This window comes from Pelodiscus sinensis, chromosome 5, assembly GCF_049634645.1.
Source record: "Pelodiscus sinensis isolate JC-2024 chromosome 5, ASM4963464v1, whole genome shotgun sequence".
Classification (NCBI taxonomy): domain Eukaryota; kingdom Metazoa; phylum Chordata; order Testudines; family Trionychidae; genus Pelodiscus; species Pelodiscus sinensis.
The window spans coordinates 93,917,089-93,940,300 of record NC_134715.1 but is presented as its reverse complement, the minus strand read 5'-3'; the positions used below and the strand labels follow the sequence as shown (position 1 = coordinate 93,940,300).

The 23,212-nt window shown below is 39.4% G+C and overlaps 1 protein-coding gene across 9 annotated transcripts in view; it reads left to right on the top strand.

Annotated features, from left to right (window-relative positions):
• The window catches only part of TBC1D1 (TBC1 domain family member 1), a 188,377-nt gene that overhangs the window by 99,240 nt on the left and 65,925 nt on the right, over positions 1-23,212 (top strand). For 6 of the 9 annotated variants that reach the window (XM_025187957.2, XM_014576744.2, XM_006129528.2 and 3 more), the window contains 2 exons: positions 957-1,076; positions 2,304-2,443. In XM_025187957.2, coding sequence (XP_025043742.2) covers positions 957-1,076; positions 2,304-2,443 — 260 coding nt within the window. Of the gene's footprint in view, positions 1-956; positions 1,077-2,303; positions 2,444-21,486; positions 22,776-23,212 lie in introns of those variants that run through there. The other 3 variants (XM_006129533.2, XM_006129532.2, XM_025187959.2) reach the window with 2 other exon arrangements.

Genomic DNA, 23,212 nt, shown 5'->3' with positions numbered 1-23,212 from the left:
TTGTAACTGAAAAAAACTTAAAACAACAAATGGTCCTACAGCACCTTAGAGATTAACAAAAATGTAGATAGTATCATGAGCTTTCGTGAAGTGGGTTTGCCCCCAGAAAGCTCATGATGCCATCTACATTTTTTGTTAGTCTCCAAGGTGCTGCAGGGCCATATGTTGTTTTTGTAGGTTTTGCCATTTGAAGAGAGATTAAAATGATATGGACTTTTCAGTTTGTAAAAGAGGAGTCTAGGAGGTATATGGTAGAGGTCTATAAAATCATGCATGACTAGTGTGAAGAAGGTGAATAAGGAAAAGTTATATATTTGTTCCCATAACATAAGAACTAGGGGTCACCAAATGAAATTAATAGATAGCAAGTTTGTTTGTCAAACAAACAAAAGGAAGTAATACTTCATGCACTGCACAATCAACCTGTGGAACTCCTTGTCAGAGGATGTTGTGAAGACAAGGACTTTTACAGGGTTCAAAAAAGAGCTAGATAAATTCATAGAGGATAGGTTCATGAATGGCTATTAGCCAGGATGGGTAGGAATGGTGTCCTTAGCCTCTGTATGTCAAAGGCCAGGGATGGGATTATTTGATGATTACCTGATCAGTTCATTCCCACTGGGGGTACCTCGCATTATCCAATGTTGGCAGACAGGATACTGAACTAAATGGAACCTTTAGTCTTACCCAGTATGGCCATTCTTATGTTGAAACATGCACTATAAATCCTTGGGCATAGCAGATAATTAACTTATTAGAGTATACTAATACTAGAACAGTTAGGTGATCCAAATATGATTTCAGAGTAGAGCTTGAGACACAATTTTAGTTTTTACTTTATTTTCCTTGGTATTCTGAAAGTGTTTTTATTTTGAAGCTTGCAGTGTGTATTTTTTTAATTCTGCATATTTATACTTCCTCATTCTAAACTGCACTTTTCCCAACTGCACTCTCAGCACCTCCTACCGTACTGCCCTACGGAAAAAGCTTCATTCTTCCTCCTCTGTGCCAAATTTCTTAAAATTTCTGGCTCCTGTAGATGAAAATAACGCCTCTGACTTTAGGAGTGCAACAAGGTAGGGTTCTGTCTTCAAGTCTGGATATAAAACTGTATTATTCAAAGGATTTTTTGTTTTAATTTTGAGAGCACTTTCTATATTTGTAGAAATTAATAATTTATCACTCGCTTGCTTGTAATAGATGAAGTAAGCTAAATGAGAATGCCATCAAAAGTCGAGCGGTTACCATGGTTTCTGTTCTGTATAGACTCTGGATCTGCTGTCCCTTTCTGAATCCAGATGTCATGATAATACAGCTTTAATTCCCACTGTCTGACTCCTCTTGCCCAAAAGGGCACATCCATATTACCAGAACATCATTAAGAAAATACAGGGTACATCCCACACTACAGTAATTTCCTTAGGCTGGAATGAGCCTATTGACATAGTCCTTGGCTTATAAAACAAGTTACTGCCAAAGCTCTCTAAAGCTTATTTGTTTCCTTCAGTATTCAACACAATCTCCCACAAGTCTCTCAATCTGCAGTAACTGAAAAGACAAAAAATGAACTGAGTTCTTAAAAGAGTTAACAGTGGGATTTTTAAAGTGGACAGATACTGTTGATCATTACTTAGAGTGTTTTGTTAAAATTCAGAATTATGTGAAGCCTATCAGAACAAAGACATAGAACCAGGATTCCTGGGAACTGTTCCTAGCTCTGTCACTGATTTTCATAGTGTGACTTGGAGGAAGTCACTTAGCCTCTATGTTCATCGGTTTTTGAGTTTGAAAAAGAAGTGCAACATGTACCGAATGCACAGGGGTTGTAAGTTTTAACAAATGTTTATAAAGTTTTTTGAGATCCAGTAATTAAAGGCATTGGGGAAAATGCCAAGTGCTGTTAACTAATCATGTAAAGGTTTGTTAGTGTGTATAAGCAGTGTTTTCACCATTCTGTATGTACACATGTTACATATTGTGTGAATTTAAATATTATGACAAAATAAATTGTAAAATGTTGACATTAAATTCATAAAAAATGTGGCAAGCAAATGCTGAAGAAAGCCATGTGCCCAGTCGCTAACTTAAGTGATACATATGACCTTGTATATGCATGCTGAAATGGGGTGAATTTCACCCATTTAACACCTGTAGGCTCACCCTGCATGTATAGGACACAGAGCTGTCCTTCCTTGATAGCTTTGGTTTTTATGTCTACTGAAACCTAACACTTCAGTATCATTATATAACTTTTGTGCCTGTCATAACTTATACATAAGCCATTCTGTACTCTGTAATTTTAGTGACTATGAGTCTAAACAAAGCCAGCTGGATGTTGGCAATGACACCCCTGTAAAGACTCGCCGGCATTCATGGAGACAACAGATATTCCTTCGAGTTGCAACTCCACAGAAAGGATGTGATTCTCCTAGTCGATATGACGGTAAGATCTGTATTTGGCTATACTCTAACAGCCCTAACTGACCTCCAAAGTACTAATTTTCTGTAGTTGTGTCTGCTATATGTAGGGTTTGACACTTTAAACAGCTTGAGAAGAACTACCTTTGTTAATTTTTGGTTGCTATTTAATCACCTACCACGTGGCTCATTTCCATTGTATGTTTCCCACACTCTTTGTTGTGTCATAGCATGGCTTACCCAGCTATGGAACTTTTATTTTTCAACTCTAGGTTACCTCTACAATAATATCTGAGAGTGCATTACACCAGCTAGCTAAAGAAATGTGGGGGGCAGAGGGTGGGACATACCTTGTTATATATATTTCATTTAATCCTGTGAAATAATTGTTTTCTCAGTGGTGCCTTTTAGTACATGGTGTGGATCGGTTTACATTATTTAAAGAAACTATAATACCACTATGTGATCATCTTATGTCACATAGAACTGAGCTTTCAAAGGCAAAATTCGCATCCATTTTGTGCAAAGAGGTATAACATTTCCAATTACAGTGGAGTTGCATCTGCTTAAAACTGGACTGAATTAAGCTTCAGTTGTGTACCCTCAGTCCAAAACACTTGCCTTGTTTGAATAATGATTTCTTATCTCTTCCCCCCCTTATTTTCTTCCTTTAATTCCTTTAAAGAACCTCAATGAATTTTGGATTAACTTTTTTTAAAATATAGCATTTGGTTGTGGTATGGCTGAAAATAAACAACTCTCTCAGAGAATAGAACAGAGAATTTTTGCCAGCTCTAATTAGGTGGTGTTCATTACTTTGTGCTGTTCATTACTTTGTGCTGTTCAAAAGCTTTGTAAAATGATACTCCCTTTTCATTATTCTTGGTATGCCTTATGGAAACACCTAATGGAAACCTATTTTTGTGGTGTTTCCATAAGGCATACCAAGAATAATGAAAAGGGAGTCTCATTTTACAAAGCTTTTATTATTTTGGAATTAAAAGATGAGCAAGCAAAAATGAAACTGCAGACCATTGTCCACAGAGTTGGGATTTCTTACTGCCAAACATTAATGCAACATGCAAGAGGAGCCCACAAATAGCATAAAGGTATTTATATACCACCAAAGTAATTTTACAAATTTGATTGTTAGAGTAGTTGCTGTATGGTTTTTCTCTAGCATCATCCTCAAAGCTTACTACTTTCACTTCCAAGTGCAAAGCACAATTTTTCAACCTCGCCTTCTGTAATGAAAATGTCATTCTTCATAACAAAGACAAAGCCTTACACTTTTTTCCTGCTGGAAAGAGCAGAGGAATGGAAAAGTCACCATATATAATAGATACCAGCCACTGCTTAATTCATCTCTTACAACTGCTCTGATACCATGATACAGGCATGGTGAAAACATGAATAGAATAGATGTATGGAGTGCTGCTTAAGTTGAGCTATGCAGTGAATCTGCAAAGTTTTGCAAGATTGACATCCTTGACAGAAATAGGGTTACACATGAATTCAAAGCTCTCCTTTAAAAAAAGAAATAACTCCTAGATATAATACCTGATCTAGCTCTTTCTCTGGGGCTTGTCAGTGTACTGCAGTTGCAAGATACTATTTTAACAATCTACAGCTTGATAAACAGAATAGCTGCAGAAATAAGGGAAGCTAAGATGTGATGGGTTAGTATTAATTATTAGAGAACTATTTATGTGATTTAGTTACTTCCCTCTCTTTTCTGTGTAATATATTTGAATTTGCTTCTCTTCCCCCATGTATATATCCATTTATGTATAGAAACCAGAGTGGTAAACTCATTCACTTTAGCTTAGTATTCATTTTTTCTACTGTTAATTTCATAACTAATGTTGTGCATAGAATTTTGTATTTTTTGGCGCAGAATTTTTATTAGTTTTTGTTGCAGAACTCCTGCAGGAGTAAAGTGTTCATGGGATAAGAATAGAATAGGAATAAATGGTCAATTTTTACAGTGGAGATGGGTAAATAGTGGTGTCTCTGAAGGATCTGTACTGGTTCCTTTGCTATTAAACATATTCATAAATGATCTGGAAAAAGTAAACAGCAAGATGGCAAAGTTTGCAGACAATAACAAATCACTTATGATATTTAAATCCAATTCTGACTTGGGAAGAGTTACAAAGGTAAATCAAACATCAAGTATGGTAATACTGATAACAGTAGGAGAGCTCTTCAACCTCCCTTGACACTGGGGCTATGTCTGAACTGGGAAGGTTTGGTGACAAAAGTGCTGTCAACATGAAGAAGTCACCAAAAGTGAAAAATGATCAGGCTGTTTTTTTTGCCTCCCATTGTTGACATTTCATGACTACATTGTTAGAACCCTATTGACAGACAGAGCAAAACATTGTGGGTAAGCATCCCACATGCAGTGTCGTGGGAAGGCAGAGCTTATCCTTGTGCTTCTTGGGATTCCCTCATTGCTCTGTGAACTCTCAGTGCTGAGGAATGTCAAAGCAGCACAGCAGCCTCTCCAGTCTTGCCCCTGCAGCAGCAGTCTGCCTGCTGCTGTGTTTCTAGCAAACCATTCCAATGATTTGTTCTTTGTTTGTTCCACAAATGGAGCAACTCACGCAGCTGTCAAGTACTTCCCAGAGCTTTGGAAGGGGAGGAGTGTATGCCTGGAGGACAGCAGAGATCACAAACCACTGAGGACAGCCATCAGGGCAGGCATTGTGGGATACTAGTGGAAGCCAGTTCTCTTGACAAAACAAACCACAGAGTCCGCACTGGCTCTTTGTTGATAATAAAGGGAGGGAAAATGACAGAAGCCTCAGGGCTAGAAGTTTTTTGTCACTAAAACTGGATGATTTTCCAGACACAAGTCACATTGTTGTGTGAACACTTTCACTGTTTTGTTGCCAAAAGGCAGTTTTTAGCAACAAAATGTGCCAGTGTAGACAAGGCCTTAGTAACAGACCTGAAAATTTCCATAATGAAACTTCAGAGCAGGAATTCATATGCAAACTTAACACTATCAAACTAGGTCAGAATAGAGAGAGGGTGTGACTAGCTCACTACAAATAATAATCTTCCTTCTTTTGATATTCTCACCTTCTTATCAGCTGTTGGGAATGGGCCACATTTTATTGAATTGGCTTTGTTAGTACTGGTCCTCTACATGGTAATGTAACATACCTATCTTTGCATGTGTGTATATATCCCTGCCAAGGGTCTCATGGATCTGCTCCAGCCCACAAAAGCTGATGTCCAAATAAATTTGTTAGTCTTTAAGTTGCCACAGGAATTCTCATTGTTTTCATAAAACTGGGTGACTCTGCAACAACATGGCAGATTAAATTCAGTGTTGATAAATGCAAAGTAATGCTCATTGGAAAACATAATCCCAACTCTACATGCAAAATGATGGGATTTAAATTAGCCTTTGCCACTCAAGAATGAGATCTTTCAGTTCCTTGTGGGCAGTTCTTTGAAAATATCTGCTCAATGTGTAGTTGCAGTCAAAAAATCTAACAATATTAGGAGCCATTGTGAAAGGGGTAGGCAATAAGAAAATATCCAAATGCACTATCAAATGCATAGTACTTCCCCCCCTCACACCTTGATGAATGGCATGGAAAAATCATGAATGGCATGGAAAAAGTGAATAAGGAAGTGTTATTTACCACTTCATATAAAACAAGAACCAGGAGTCATCTAATGAAATCAACAGGCAGCGGATTTAAAACAAACAATAGAAACTTGTTGCCAGGGGATGTTGTGAAGCCCAAAACTATAACTGAGTTCAAAGAAGAATTAGATTGGTCCATCAGTGGCTATAGCCAAGATGCAACCCTATGTTTTTAGAGTTCCTAGCCCTCTGAGTGCCAGATGCAGGGTATGGATACCAGATGATAATTGCACCCTTCTGTTTATTCTCTCTGAAGCATATGGTAGTGTGAACTGTAAGAAGACAGGATACTGGGCCAGATGGACCATTGGTCTGATCCAGTATGGCCTTTCTTATGTTCTTCTGAATCCATCTGAATGCAAGGCATTCTGAGCAAGTTTACTGCCTTCATGTGACCCTCTTATCTGTAGCTAAAAGAGATGACATGCAAAATAGGAACTCAAGTTCTCATTGTAAAAAGTGAAAGACAAATCTGGCCAGTCATAACTAAGCAATATAGTTTGAATCATAAACTATAGAAAACATTATTAGATTTGGTGTGATAATGAATAATTTGTGAAAATCATAAGTTTTATTAGAGCAAAATGTGTCTAACAGATGATTTGTTATAATTTATTTGCTCAGATCTATCTAGTATACCTATATTTATATAGCTATAGACAAACACCTTAACAAGAGGAGCTACTTCTTCACACAGTGCACGTCTACTTGTGAAACTCATTTCCTAGGGGACGTTGCAAAGGCCAAAAGTACAGCTTGATTCAAAACAGAATCAGATAAGTTTATTGAAGACCAGTCCATAAATAGCTATTAACCATAGTGGTCAGAGATTCAAACCCATGCTCTGGGTTTCCCTAAATCTCTGAATGCCAGAAGCTGGGTCTGGATGATGGGATGAATCACTTCATAATTGCCCTGTTCTGTTCATTCCCTCAGAAGCATCTGGCAACAGGACACTGGGTTAGATGGACCATAGGTCCCACTCACTATGGCCAAATCCTGCCTAGATAGTTTTCATGCAATAAGGGGGTAATAAAGTTTTCATCTGCTTACTTAGTGGCAGAGCACAGAGAAATATATTTTCAGCCAAAAAATGTATATGTTAAAAAAAAAAAAAATTCATTTAGCTCTACTCAGTATCTTAGAAGGTCACAGCAAAAGTCTGGATGTAGACATAAGTTCCTCCTACTTTGTTTATTATTTACTGCAATTCTGTTATGTATTATATGTTGCTATATATAGCAGCAGCCAACAGAACTTTCATTTTACAGGAGGCCCCCGACTTGTGACTGCCCGAGTTCTGACCCCCCATACTTACAACCATTTTTGTAAGTGAGGAAGGGGCCAAAAAACCCCAACTTATGTCCTCGGCCTACATTTACGACAACGCACAGCACCTATGGTAAATGTGGGTTCGAGTTACAATGCCACCTACTTGCGACACTTCCCCCGGAAACAATCGTGTTGCAAGTCGGGGGCCTCCTGTAACTTGTTTTTTACTGGGTCATTTGCTTGTACAAGACTATGCAAATAAGTGTGACTCTCATCTGTCTGCCAATTTTCATTTTTTGATCTAGAAATATAAAATTTGAAAGGTTCCATGGCTTATGCCATTTAAACACACCCACATCCAGCTTATTCTATGAAGTTTAACAGAGAATTCAGTCTTTTTCATAGTATTTTTTTAAAACCAAATTATAGATGGTACACAGCAATTATAAAGTTTTCCCTACTCATTTCTTCAGGCTGGATGTGAACTTCTGTAGGCAGACATCGCCGTTTACACATGATGGGTTTAAGAATAATTTCTGTAGAGATTATTGGTTTCATCTCTTTGAAATTCTACCAATAGGATTCTCAGGTCTAGGCAAGCTTGTCACTTCCCCTACCCCCGATTATGAGGCCATTCAGGGTATGTCTAGACTGCATGGCTCCGTTGACGGAGCCATGTAGATGAGTTTATTAGACGTAAGAAAATGAAGCGGCGATTTAAATAATCACCATTTAATTTATATCAAAATGGCCGCTGTGCTGTGCCGATCAGCTGTTTGGTGGCACAGCGGGGCAGTCTGGATGCGTTGCGGTTGACAAGGGAAGCCTTTGTCAACCGCTCTGGTAAACCTAATTTCACGAGGCATAACGGAGCGGTCGACAAAGGCTTCCCTTGTTGACCGCGGCACATCCAGACTGCCCCGTTATACCGCCAAATAGCTGATCGGCACAGCGTGGCGGCCATTTTGATGTAAATGAAGTGGTGATTATTTAAATCACTGCTTCATTTTCCTACGTCTAGTAAACTCATCTACATGGCTCCGTGAACGGAGCCATGTCGTCTAGACATACCCTCAGGGAGCTAGTTATTCCTACAGTGTAGTAGCATTCTAACCACATTACTTTCTGTTGGCCACATCCCCTAAACAGTGCATTTTCAAACAGCTGCTGCAATTAATTAGCATCTTTAAGCATGAAATATATTAGATACTTTCCAACAATACAGCTTGCATCAAGTAACAAATCAAACACATGTACAAATCAAGTAACAAATCACCATTTCTGTGAAATGGGCATTGGCTTTACTATGAGCTTCAATTAGGCTATGAAAACTACAAAGACTGTGGAGATTGTTTCCATGTGACAGAATTTGCTTACAATCGTGTGGGTTTTATTACTGCCAACCCAGCATCCAGGAGGTCTGGTTTGGGGTTTAAATTACAATTGTTTCTATGTGGACAGGTTCCAGTGCTGCAGGTGGGTTAGAAAATGTCAGATTTGAGGTACCAGTGTGCCAGACTGGTGAGGCATGATGAGGGGATTTGCCTCTGGGTATCACATAAATTGTGACTCTTGTGCGCCACACCAGCAGTAAGAGAACAAGAATGTGCTGGTACTCTAGCTTCAGTCCAGGGTCCCAAAGCAGGTGTGAGGGTGAACGCATAGAGAGGGCAAGAGAGCCTTCATGCTCACCCTCAGGTTGAGTCATTGGGTGTCCATTGAGGATTGCATTGAAACAGTTCTGGCAGGCAGTTTGGTATGGTTACCTTAGTTACATATAGGCTCCAATAAATTTGATGCTCCTGCCTTCAAATATACTATGGATTCTGTGTCTCACTTTTTCTTTCTGTCTATAATGTCTTTTTGCTGTTGTTCCCAATCATACAGTACACACAATTTTGGTGAGTTAGTCTTGTTAAAAATGTGTCCATGAAGCCCTCTTTAATTTATTTTCTTTTTTTCTGTTTTTGTTTTTGTTTTGTTTTGATCCAGTCTGAACAGAAATGTTGCACGTGACTCTGCCCCCCAGTCACACACCATGAACAGTTTAAGATGTAGTTTGTGGACAGTGTTTGCAAAGTGTTAGTACAGTTTCAAAAAATGTTTGTTCATGCAGTGGTCACCAAACAGTAGATCAATAACGGGGAACCATGGCCAGTAGAAGCTGTGGGCTCAAGGCCTATAGACAAGGAGCAGCACATGGCGCCATGGAACCAATGTTATGCATACCAGCTGCTTTCAGGAGTGGTGCAGGGCCACAGCAAGAGTAAGCCTGCCTTACCCCCACTGCTCCACTACCCAGTAGCAGTCTCAGTTAAATGATGCCCAGAAGAGCCTGCATCCTGAACCACTGTCCCAGCCCTTAACCTCCTCCCACACCCAATCCCCTGCCTCAGATGTGAGTCCCCCTGAACCCAAACTCCTTCCCAGAGCTTGCACCCTGAAACTCCTGCTGGACCCTAATCCCCTCTCCTGAGCTAAGCCTGGAGCCCCTCCCACACTCCAAACTAATAGGCCCAAGACCAGAGCCTGCACTCCAACCCCAGCCTGTTGCAAATGAATGAGGATGGGAGAGGAAGGGGATTGAGTGAGCAGGGTGAGGCCTCGGAGAAGGGGTGAAGCAGGGGCAGGGCCTCAAAGAAAGGAGCGGGAAAGAAGGGGGCAAGGATATTAGGGTTTGAGGTAGATCTTAAATTGCACTTAAATTGAAAAAGTGATCTTGTGGTTAAAAAGATTGGAGACCACTGGTTTATAGGTAAGAGAGCAAAATACGTTGAATAAATTTACTGTGTCTAGCTGAAGTCATGTGAACACTAGGTGGGGGTGTTTCTCATGCTAGAACAGTTGACAATTCAAAATTTAATTTATATGCCACTATTTTGTTTTCTCTGCCTTTCTGCTGCTGTTTTCATAGTGGCAAAATGTAGCTTCCAATCTTAGTCCTTTTGTGTATTATGACTTGCTACAGCACTACTTCTGGGTGGAGAATAATCTGGTTCTTACTTAAATTGTAGTATTTTGTGTGTTTCAAGGGAATTACTAAATCCTCAAAAGAAACATCACACACAATTAATTGCAAATGTCCAGAAACATTTAGAATTCCTGGATTTGTAAATTGTGTTTCTCTGAGCCCCCACTTGAAATCATATTCACACAGATTGACCTTGCACTTGTATGCAGCCTCACTGATTACAGTCAGAAATTGTGTAAGTGCAAGGATTTGCTCTTCTGGATTTTATTACAAAAGTGGGGGATCTTAAATTGTTTGTTAGCCCTACTTCTTAAATGGCTGAGAAAATTAAATCCTGGTGCAGCTATTTTCATAATTTTATTTCCAATTTCAAATCTTGAGTTTGTACATCATTTTTCAGAATTTATCATAATGGGTACATATTTGCACACTACATCAAAAATTCCTAGTTGGGATAAACATTTAAAATAAAATACCAGGTTTAAATAGATGTGATAATATAATCTCCTTGAATATCGATGGGAAAACAATCCATTTTTTGTACTGAAAATATCTTGCTGGCAGCTATGAGTGGTGTTTTAGTAATAAGAGGGTTCATACGATTATGACAGCTCTGTCAGTTTCAGATTTGAGAATGAGTGATGATCTGTTCTAGGATGTGCATTAAAGTGGGGTATTGTGCAGATAATAAGAGAATAAAATCATTATATTGGAGAATGAGCAATTCAATATTGAAGGAACAAAGAGACTACTTTTTCAAAACAGTTATAGAGCACTTAGAAATCTGACCTCCATGTATAAGAATTGCTTCAGTTTAAAAAAATACAAAAATTGCATATTAGAGTAAACAAATCTTATACAATTTTAAAAGTATTTTTTCCTGGTTTTTCAGTCTGGCAAACTGTATTGGTGCATGAGACAGACTATACAATAGCATTAATATTACAACATATTGATGAACAGCAGGTCCTAAAAATATTTCAGCTTTGTAGTGTTAGAAAAGTAATGGGGGAGTCCTGTTCTCCAAACAAATGGATAAAGAAGGCTTATTTCAGTTTTATCATTTCTGAAAAAATTACCCCCAACACATTAGCAACTATTTATAACAGTATTAATTTGTTTAGCAACAATGCAAAATGGCAAATACTGTAAGAATTATATTTTATTTTTCTAGTTGATACACTTAACTTGGAAAATTCACTGTATACAATACAAGTCAGTGAATTATTTACCTGAAACTTCATTCTACTTGAGTACTTCTACACAGCAACATTATTTGGAAATAACTAGCATTATTTTGAAATAACAGTCTGTGTCTTCACAGCAGGAAGTTATTTTGGTCAGTGAGGAGGGAGAAACAGTAACAGAAAACTTGGAAATGGCAGAGATGCTTAATGATTTCTGTGTTTCGGTCTTCACCGAGAAGTGTGAAGGAATGCCTAACATAGTGAATGCTAGTGGGAAGGGGGTAGGTTTAGAAGATAAAATTAAAAAAAGAACAAGTTAAAAATTACCTAGAAAAGTTAGATGCCTGCAAGTCATCAGGGCCTGATGAAATGCATCCTAGAATACTCGAGGTGGTATCTGAGCCTCTAGCTATCATCTCTGGAAAACCATGAGAGACCGGAGAGATTCCAGAAGACTGGAAAAGGGCAAATATAGTGCCCATTTCTAAAAAGGGAAATAAGAACAACCCAGGAAACTACAGACCATTTAGTTTAACTTCTGTTCTAGGGAAGATAATGGAGCGAGTAATTAAGGAAATAATCTGTAAACACTTGGAAGGTGGCAAGGTGATAGGGAACAGCCAGCATGGATTTGTAAAGAATAAATCATGTCAAATCAATCTGATAGCTTTCTTTGATAGGATAACGAGTCTTGTGGATAAGGGAGATGTGGTGGATGTGGTATACCTAGACTTTAGTAAGGCGTTTGATACGGTCTTGCATGATATTCTTATCAATAAACTAGGCAAATACAACTTAGATGGGGCTACTATAAGGTGGGTGCATAGCTAGCTGGATAACCGTACTCACAGAGTAGTTATTAGTGGTTCAAAATCCTGTTGGAAAGGTATAACTAGTGGGGTTCTGCAGGGGTCTGTTTTGGGACCGGTTCTCTTCAATATCTTCATCAACGATTTAGATATTGGCATAGAAAGTACGCTTATTAAGTTTGCAGATGATACCAAGCTGGGAGGGGTTGTGACTGCTCTGGAGGATAGGGTCATAATTCAAAATGATCTGGACAAATTGGAGAAATAGTCTAAGGTAAACAGGATGAAGTTTAACAAAGACAAATGCAAAGTGCTCCACTTAGGAAGGAACAATCAGTTTCACGCGTACAGAATGGGAAGCAACTGTCTAGGGAGGAGTACGGCAGAAAGGGATCTAGAGGTTATAGTGGACCACAAGCTGAATATGAGTCAGCAGTATGATGCTGTTGCAAAAAAAGCAAACATAATTCTGGGATGCATTAACAGGTGTGTTGTGAGCAAGACACAATAAGTCATTCTTCTGCTCTACTCTGCGCTGCTTAGGCCTCAGTTGGAGTACTGTATCCAGTTCTGGGCACTACATTTCAAGAAAGATGTGGAGAAATTGGAGAGGGTCCAGAGAAGAGCAACAAGAACGATTAAAGGTCTAGAGGACATGACCTATGAAAGAAGGCTGAAAGAATTGGGTTTGTTTAGTTTAGAAAAGAGAAGATTGAGGGGGGACATGATAGCAGTTTTCAGGTATCTAAGAGGGTGTCATGAGGAGGAGGGAGAAAACTTGTTCATCTTGGCCTCTGAGGATAGAACAAGAAGCAGTGGGGTTAAACTGCAGCAAGGGAGGTTTAGGTTGGACATTAGGAAAAAGTTCCTAACTGTCAGGGTAGTCAAACACTGGAATAAATTGCCCAGGGAGGTTGTGGAATCCCCATCTCTGAAGATATTTAAGAGTAGGTTAGATAAATGTCTATCAGGGATGGTCTAGACAGTATTTGGTCCTGCCATGGGGGCAAGGGACTGGACTCGATGACCTCTCGAGGTTCCTTCCAGTCCTAATATTCTATGATTCTACAATTTTGAGATAATGTAGAAATATTGTTAAGCTGGGGGACGTCTTAGTCCAATTCCTGTAACCCTTATTGTACAAGCAGTAAGGGAAGTTGGAGGAAGCGTGGTCTTATTTAGAAACAAGTGCTGTGTAGACGCTCCTAATTTTGAAATAAGCTACCGAATTGATATGGCTAAATTTGTGTATCTTATTTCGCGTTAAGCCCTGCTGTGTAGATGCACCCCTGCTGTTTTAACAACTCTTGTTTTCCTGTAGACATAACTATTATAGTTTGTTCCTTGTGTTACAATATTTAGAAATCCTAGCACAAATATATAGCATAAGGCTTTAGTGTTACTTAGCTCTGAGAAGTGTATCTTCTTATGTTCTGTAGCTTGATTTACAGCAAAACCGACCTCAAAGAAAATTTATTCTCTACCTTACCCATACTCAGAATCTGTCTTGTGGTATGTCTATGCTTAAAATGTTCCACAGGTGACTTGGGGGTTCACAAGCCTACTTCAGATGCATCCTCTACATCATGGGTAGGGAACCTTTTTAGGGTTGGGGGCCATTGACCCATAGAAAAATCAATTGGGGGCCACAACACAAGTGAGAAGCAAAAAAGAAACCCTCACTGATGTGAACCCCAGCTGAGAAGGAGAAAGACACTCCCCTCATTCCCTTCGCATGTCAGAGCTTGGCGGGGCCCAGGCTAGTAGATTTTGTGTGCACCAGCCCCACAGTGGGACAGGCAGGAGAACTAGCACGTGCTCCCCAATACAGGGGGGAGTGCTGAGCCTCTGGGCCTCAATCCAGACAAGTTGGGGGCCACATCTGGCTCCTGGGCATTAGGTTCCCCACCTCTGCTCTACATGGTGCCTTACACTTGATAGATTCTGTTTTTGGAATGAACCTCCTCTTTTGGAGCCCTTGTAGTGTACTGTCTTTTCAAAGGACACGTATCTTTTTTAAATAGCTTTAGTCTTGAAACACAGAATAGTTAAGTTGTGAGCTGACATTGGAACAAAAAAGTATAGCGTGTGAAGTATCTACTTTTACAAAAAAATTGAGGTACAAGGTGGATGAGGTGTAGTATCTTTTATTAGATCAACTTCTGTTGGTGAGAAAGGCACGCTTTTGAGTTTATACAGAGCTATTCTTCAGTTTTCTTCCCTTCAGACACATACATGTTGATAAGTATCAGAGGGGTAGCCGTGTTAGTCTGAATCTGCAAAAGCGACGAGGAGTCCAGTGGCACCTTATAGACTAACTGAAGTGTAGGAGCATAAGCTTTCGTGGGCAAAGACCCACTTCGTCAGATGCATGCCATGCATCTGACGAAGTGGGTCTTTGCCCACGAAAGCTTATGCTCCTACACTTCAGTTAGTCTATAAGGTGCCACAGGACTCCTCGTCGCTTATACATGTTGATAGATTTCATGTGCCCACATTGACCTGTTAGGCAGGATTATGGTGTAGACTTTGCCTCATGTAATCCATTCATATCTGACAGCTGGTGTGCCCATTGAAATGCCTGGGTATTAATTTGTGAACAATTAATAACATAAGTAATTGAGGTGCTTTTATAAGCAGTGCTTGCTTTGGCCAAATACAGTAAGTTTTTGGCTAAAGAAACAAACAAAACACCAAAACAGTTTCCCAGTACTGATATTTAAACAGCTGTCTTAAAATTCACAGATTTTCAAAAACTCCTCATTTAGCTATTCAGTTGTCTTTCCCATCCCTCATTATTAGAGCAGTATATGAGACTAAAATAAATTGTTTCTGACTTTGGTTCCCATTTTTGACTCTCCTGGAAGCAAAAGGACTGAGTATTTTAGCAATATGTACTTATAACATCTGTTGAAGACTTAAAAACTCTACACCTGTAAGTAAAATACAAAATGCTGTACTTGTACCTCTGTGGTTATAACCGTAGGTATTGTTTCTCTTTGATTTTGTATTACTAGTTGAATAGCCCTGGGAAGGGCGCACAGTGCACAGACTCAGACTCCCCAGTCCCAGAAAACTAGGGAGGGAGAGCGCTGGGGGCAGCCACACTCCGCCCCCAGCACACCTACAGTAGCTATGCATTTCTGAGAGGATATTTTTTAAAAATAGGCTTTCTTGAAAAGCCTGGTGGTTTTTTGGTAAAAAATGAGTTTCAAAATGAGTTTGTGTGAGCAAAAAGAGTTTGATGAATAAAACAAAGCTCTTTTCATTGATAAATAGTATAGGGAACTCTAAAAAAAAGATTGAAGGCAAAACTTATAGTTACTTGTTATGAAAATATGAATCTCTGTGAGGTCCTACCTAGGGGCAGCATGGTATCATAGGTGGGGGAAGGCATTGCCTTCCTGAACCACCAGCCTGGTCCCACCCATTCTCCATCCCTAGAATACCTACTGTAGTCATACTAGGGGCAGAATGTGGCTGCCCCTAACACCTTCCCTCCTCAGTTCTCTGCTTCCCACCCTCTCCGGTGCTCTGGGGCCAGTTAGGCTAGGACTATGCACCTGTCTCTCTCCTCAGTGCTCTGGGGGCAGAGAGCCTGGGGTCATGTTCCTTTCTCCCTCCCTGTGGAGCTGGAGGGGCCAGTGGGGCTGTGTACTGCTCCACCGTGGTGTGGGGGGGAGGGGCCTAGGCAGAAGGGGTGGAGTTGGGCAGGGCAGGGGGCTTGCTTTTTCTCCAGCCCTACCTTCACCCACTGCCTATGGCCCTGCTGATGATTGCTGTCATTTCTTTTGTAGCTTATAAAGTCCAATGAGAATGTGTTGCAAATTCTGTTACCCTAACACTCAAATTTTGTTCAATTTCATTTATATCACATTCTGCCTCCACTTTCCTTAAACTTGTTTTGCGAGCTTTGTAATGATACTGCACAGTAGTGCCTCCTTTGTAATATTTTATGGCCCTTTTGATTTGTGTGTCTCATCTTTGTGGGTGATGGTTTGTTTGTTTAAACTCTTTGCTGAGCCTTCTCAGGACAGAAGCTTGATAATGCATATAATGAATTAACTCCACCCATATGAAGTTCAAGAGATTGGTCTGGATAGATTGTTGCATAGATTCCAGATGATAGGCAGGCAATCATTCAGGTGGGTGTTGTCTACCAGATAAGAGTAAACACTGATATTTGGTCTTCTTCCAGTATGTCCTTTAACAGGCCATAGGATATGTGACCAGCACAAAAATCCTTTCCACGACCAGTATGAAGTGCACCAGTATTTTTGTACTTCAGTTCCATCCCCAGGTCACACCTGTGCAGGGCAATAAGTAATGTATTGGCCCACCACAACACCTGCATCTTTCCACGTATACTTAGTTGGAGAACACAGGCTAGTGATGTGCATCCTACAGAAATGTGATTATAAGAGCTAGCGGGTTAAAAAAAAAATCACAGTTTTTTTCAATGAAAAATGAATATTTTTGGCAATTTAGAAATTCTCATGAAAATGTCCACCTTTGTTGAAGGATTTCCTAATGTCCAACCTAAACCTCCTTTGCTTCCCTTCTATCTACAAGGTGTTTTACTCTTTCAAAGAAAGCTATTAGGTTGGGACATGATTTGTTCTTGATAAATCCATGCTGACTGTTATTTATCACCTTATTATCATCTAGGTGTTTGCAAATTGATTCCTTAATTTTCTCCTTTATCTTTCTGAGTACTGAAGTTCAGCTGACTGGTCTGTAATTCCCCAGGTTGTCTTTATTTTCCTTTTTATAGTTAGGCACCATATTTGCCCTCTTCAGGCCCTCTGGAATCTCTCCCATCTTCCATGATTTTTCAGAGATACTGGTAGCTCAGATACCTCTCTTCAGTCAACTCCTTGAGTGTTCTTGGATGCATTTCATCAGTCCCTGGTGACTTGTGGAAATCTAACTTGTTTAAACATTTTTAAGTTTTTACTTCCCTATTTTAGCTTCTGATATTACCTTTTTTTCCCACTAGCATTCATTATGTTATCCTTCCTACTGTTACTAACTTTTTTGGTGAAAAATTAAACAAAAATGTCATTTAACACTAATGCCATTTCTACACTTTCTGCTATCGTTTCTTCTCCTCTACACACATGTCCACACTGAGTAATGGGCTTACCCTATCCTTGGTCTTTCTCTTGTTTCTAATATATTTGTAGAATATCTCATTATTCTTTGTCCCCAGCTACTTGAATTTTATTCTGTGTCTTGGCCCTTTTAATTTTGTCCCCACGTACTTGTATTATTTGTTTAAATTCATTTTTTGTAATTTGACTTAGTTTCCACTTTTTGTAGGTCTCTTATCTGAGTTTCAGCTTACTGAAGATCTCAAGATTATGCCAGAGTGGCCGCCTACTTCCTATCTTTCTTTTGAAGTGGGATAGTTTGCTTTCATACCCTTAAAAAAACCTGGCAACTTTCTTGTACTGTTTCCCCCCTTACACTTTCTTCTCATGGGATCTTATCTACCAACTTCCTAAGCCTGCTGAAGCCTGCCTTCTTGACATCCATTATCTCTATTGTGCTCCTTTTCTTCTATCATTTCTTAGAATCACAAATTCTACCATTTCATGGTCAGTTTCACCTAAACTGCTGCCTTCTTCCAGTTCTCAACTAGTTCCTCCCTATTTGTCAAAATGAAATCTAGACTAGCCTCTCCCCTACTAGCTTTCTCCATCTTCTGAAATAAAAGTAAAAATGTCTCCAACTAGGAAATGTGAACCAGGAAAACATTTTATGAATTTAAAGTAGATTTTTGTATCTCTTTCTCTTGGATATTCTTCATTCACAGTGCATTAAAGTTATATGGATTAGATGCAGAGTAGGGTCAACAAAATTCTATAAGGTTTGCAAGTGAACAGGGAAGCTGATTCCTTGAGTTTCCACCATTTGTTTACTTAGGTATTCAGGTTTTGCCTCTGTGCATTTGCTGTTCTTTTATAGGTCTTGAAAGCTGCACATTGTTTAGTCTTTTGCACATGACAGTTTGATTCACTGGAATATGCACTTCTAATTACTTTCAAATGAATTGTTCTGCCTTTCTTTCTCCTTTCTCTGCTGTTCTCCAAAACATTTGCAAGAAAGACTTGACATGTTCACTTTTTTCCAATGGTCCTTTGACTCCTGTTCTGATTCTGGAAGCTGTCCTGCATGGGTGTCATTGGCAACACTGTATGTGCATGAAGAGTGGTAAGGGCTGGATTATCAATTCCTTTTTTACATAGCTTCCAAGGGTTATGTGCACATTCTGCCCAATAAACTAAATGAATGATGCCATTGTGCAAACTTTAAACAAGTCATCTAGGCAGCTACACATGTTCACTTTGGCTTCTTGATTACCTGCTATTTTGCAATATCGTCATAGGCATGGAGGTGAATTAGTATATTAAGGTCTAGTCTAGGAAGACCTAAGATGTCTGTTAACAATAAGAACAAAAAGACACAAAAGAGCGAATAATCGTAAGGTGGAAACTGAAATGAGGACACGTTCTTGGTGTGATTAGAGGTTGGATTGGTCTCCATAATAATGTAGTTTATAATTTTCTTAATCTCCATATAATGGATTCCTCTTTTATCATCTTAATTGCTATGGTTTAAGTTTTTCTCTCTGAAGATAACCAGGATTAGGTATGGGGCAATGGATATGAAAATTTCTCCCCTTCTATAGTTTAAAATTCTTGCCTGAACTGGAAGCAAAACCTTGACTAATTAATATGCCACATTGACATTGATTAGTTAATATGCCACACTGATACATGTTGATACGGTGACTTTTTTTATTGGAGAATTCATGAGAGCTAAAATTGTTTAAACACATGCACTGAACTAGATGATATGTTACAGGTTTTCCCTTGCTACTGAAGAAGATTGATATCCTCATGTTTTAATGTTTTCAAATGCTGAGTAGGGAGGATGTAGAGATTAAAAACAAGAAGGTGTAGAATTCTTATCACATTTTCTGGGTGTATTTACTTCTAACTTTATGGAAGATGTAGAAAGACTTGTGTGCGTGTGTCCAAACAGTTTTCCTTTGTGCTTGACAACCTGAGTTCTAGATCCAGGCAACCTCAAACTGCCTTTGTCAATAATATGATGCTTGTTTATCAGAAGACATATTTCTTCCTGAATAAAATTTTTGCTAAAATATCTAACTCTAGAAGAAACTTGTAAACTATTACAGATCTCTATTCTCCTCAAAAGACATGTGTATCTTAATGCAAAAATATAAAGAGAAAATTATCACAGCTGATGCACATTGTGTAAAGATTTTGCTGGTTAAATAGCCCTAAATCAGTTACAATATATTAATTTCAGTATGGACACGCCCTCTGTTTTTAATTTCAAATGTATGTTTCAGTGGTAATCAATGATGGAAAAAAATGGCCTTCTAAACTACAGTTGGGAATATCTGCTTTCAGGAATGTCATAGAATTACAGAAGATTAGGATTGGATAAGACTTCTGGAGGTCATCTAGTCCAATCCCTTGCTCAAAACAGAACCAACCTCAGCTAAATCATTCTAGCCAGAGCTTTGTCAAGTCTCACCTTAAAAACCTCTAAGGATGGAGATTCTACCACTTCTATAGGCAAACCTCTCCAATGCTTCACAACTCTCCTAGTAAAACAGTTTTTCCTAATATCCAGCCTAGATTTCCCCTTACAACTTAAGACAATTTCTCTTCATTCTATCATCTATCACCACTGAGAACAGCCTCTCTCCATCCTTTTTAGAATTCCATTTCAGGTAGTTGAAAGCTGCTATCAATCCTTCACACACACCCCATTCTTATCTTCTGAAAACTAGACAATCCTAGTTTCCTTAGACTCTGCTCATAAGTCATGTGCTCCGTCCCCCTAATAATTTCTGTTCTCTTTCACCGGACTTTCCAATTTGTCCACATTCTTTCTGTAATAGAGAACCCAAAACTGGATGCAATATTCCAGATGTGGCCTCAGCAGTGTTGACTAGCGGGGAATAACCACTTCTGTACATTTGCTGGCAATGCTCTTGCTACTGCAGCCCGACATGCCATTAGTCTTCTTTGCAACAAGGGTACACTGTTGACTCATATTGAGCTTTTTATCTGCTATAATCCCCAGGTTTTTCTTCTGTAGAATTACTACTTAGCCAGTTGGTCCCCAGCTTGTAGCAGTGCATGGGATTTGTCCATCCTAAGTGCAGGACTCTTCATTTGTCCTTGTCAAACCTCTTGATACTGTCTAGTTGTCCGAACTAGACATCAAGCTGATCACTGGTACTTGGTGAACCTGATAGTCTAGCCAGCTTTCTGTCTACCTTTATATCCAGTCATCCAAGCCAGACTTCTTTAACTTGCCAGCTAGAATACTATGGGAGACTGTATAAAAAGCATTGCTAAAGTGAAGGAATATCACATCCACTGCTTTCCCCAAATCTTCAGAGCCAGTTCCCTCATCAATCAGATTGTTCAGACATGACTTGCCCTTGGTGAATCCATATAGATTGTTCCTGATCACCACTACCACCTCCAAGTGTTTCAAAATTGATTCCTTTAGGATTTGCTGCATGAGTTTTCCAGGGACTGAGGTTGAGGCTTATGAGTCTGTAGTTCCTTGGATCCTCCTCCTTCCCCTTTTTAAAGATGGGCACTACATTTGCCTTTTTCCAATCATCTGGGATATCTCCCGGTTGCTAAGAGTTTTGAAAGATACTCTCCAGAGGCTCTGCAATCACATCTGCCAACTCTCACCACACCCTCAGATGCATTAGATCCAGCCCCATGGACTAGTGCATGTCCAGCTTTTCTAACTAGTCCTTACCCTGTTCTTTTGCTACTGAGGGCTGCTCACCTCCTCCCCATACTGTGCTGCCCAGTGCAACAGTCTGGGAACCAGCCTTGGGCACATCTAGACTACAGGGGTTTTTTTGGAAAGGAGATATGCAAATTCGGTGCTACTTTACATATCTTCTTCCAATCGCATTTTCAAAACCTGGTCTTTCGAAAGTGAAAGTAGTCGGGTTGTGGGGTTTTTTTGGGAAAAAACCCTATTTCGAAAAAACCCGCTCTTCCTAAACAAAGGAGATTTATGCGGGTTTTTTTTCCAGACTACTTTCACTTTCGAAAGACCAGGTTTTGAAAATGCGATTGGAAGAAGATATGCTAATTAGCTCCGAATTTGCATATCTCCTTTTGAAAAAACAAACAAACCCGTAGTCTAGACGTGCCCTTAGTCTCTGTAGACCAAGGCAAGAAAAAAGCATTGAGTACTTCAGCTTTTTTCCACATCATCTTCGTTAGGTTGCCTTCTCCATTCAGTAAGGGTCTCACACCTTCCCTGACCACTTTATTGCTAACATGCCTATAGAAACTCTTATTGTTACCTTTCACATCCCTCTCTAGCTACAATTCCAATTGCTCTTTGGCCTTCCTGATTACACCCTTGCATGCTTGAGCAATCTTTGTATACCTTTCCCTGGTTATCTATCCAGGTTTCCACTTCTGGTAAGCTTCCTTTTGGGGTTTAAGCTCATTGAAGATTTCTCTGTTAATCCAAGAAGGTCACCTGCCATATTTGCTATTCCTTCTGCGCATTAGGATGGTCTGTTCCTGTGCCCTCAATAAGGCTTTTTTAAAATATAGTCAGTTCTTCTGGACTCCTTTGCTCCTCGTATGAGCTTCCTAGGGGATCCTACCCATCAGTACCTGAGGAGAGTCAAAGTCTTCTTTTTGAAGTCCAGGATCTGTATTCTGCTTCTCTCCTTTCTTCCTTTTGTCAGGATCCTAAACTCAACTGTCTCATGGTCACTGCTGCCCAGGTTACCACCTACTTCTACTTCTCTTACCAATTTGACAAGAGCATATCTCCTCCCTAGTTTGAGATAATATGCACAAGCAAGTTTGGCCTTGACTAGTTAGAGTAGGGTCCATTTTACTACTTTTAAAGTAGAGCATTTCCTTGCATGTGTAGCCACCGAGTGATCTGGCGCTTTCCTTGGGATAGGCTGTGCAGCTATTTCATTTGGCTGAACAGAAAAGTCCCATATGTGACAAGATTCCCCTAGGGTCTGGGGCTGTGGGACTGCTTTGCCTTCTAAACTCTTTCCAGCCTGAGCCCTCTCTCACAATGCCTTGCTTGTGACCAGCAGCAGCCTCATCAGGTGCTGTTATTACTCAGCACAACCACATGTGGAGCCCAACACCCAGCCCGATGGCATGAATGCTCCCAGAGCCACTCATGAATCTCTCAGAATAAATCACCAGCTACTCCCACTCCCAGCTCCCACAACTGAAGCATCTAATTTATTAATTGGTTCATCACTTCATCAAAGGAAAGTGCACATGTACCAGCTTTTGTAAAACCCAAGCACATTTGCCACACACTTCATACAAACTTAATGGTAATTATAAACAGTAAAAGAAGTTTATTGAGCACAGAGATAAAATGTAAGTGGCTATAAGTGTTAAATAGTCTTAATTGTCTTCCTAAAAATAAAGAATATTTCCTTTTATATTCTCAGGCATATTTCCTACTTTTGATTTAAGAGTTCTTCTGTAATGAATTTGTTAAGTGGACATTTGCATGCTTGACTGACTGCAAAAGGTACTTAAATACATAATCATAAGTGAAAAATTTGGTGAGAGGTAAAGGTTATGCGTGACAGAAAGCCAGAAACTATAACAAACATTTCTTGAATGTTTTGTTTGTCTTAGCTGTAGGTCTCAAAACCACAGTACTGAATAATTATATTGGGAACTGATATTCATCCCATTTTATTAAATGTATTGGTGTAGTGTTAATGCGGTTAAGGTTTGGGTGTTTTTTATGTCAAACCCAGTTTAGCATTTTTTATATAATAGTTTTGATTATTTTAAAATCTCTG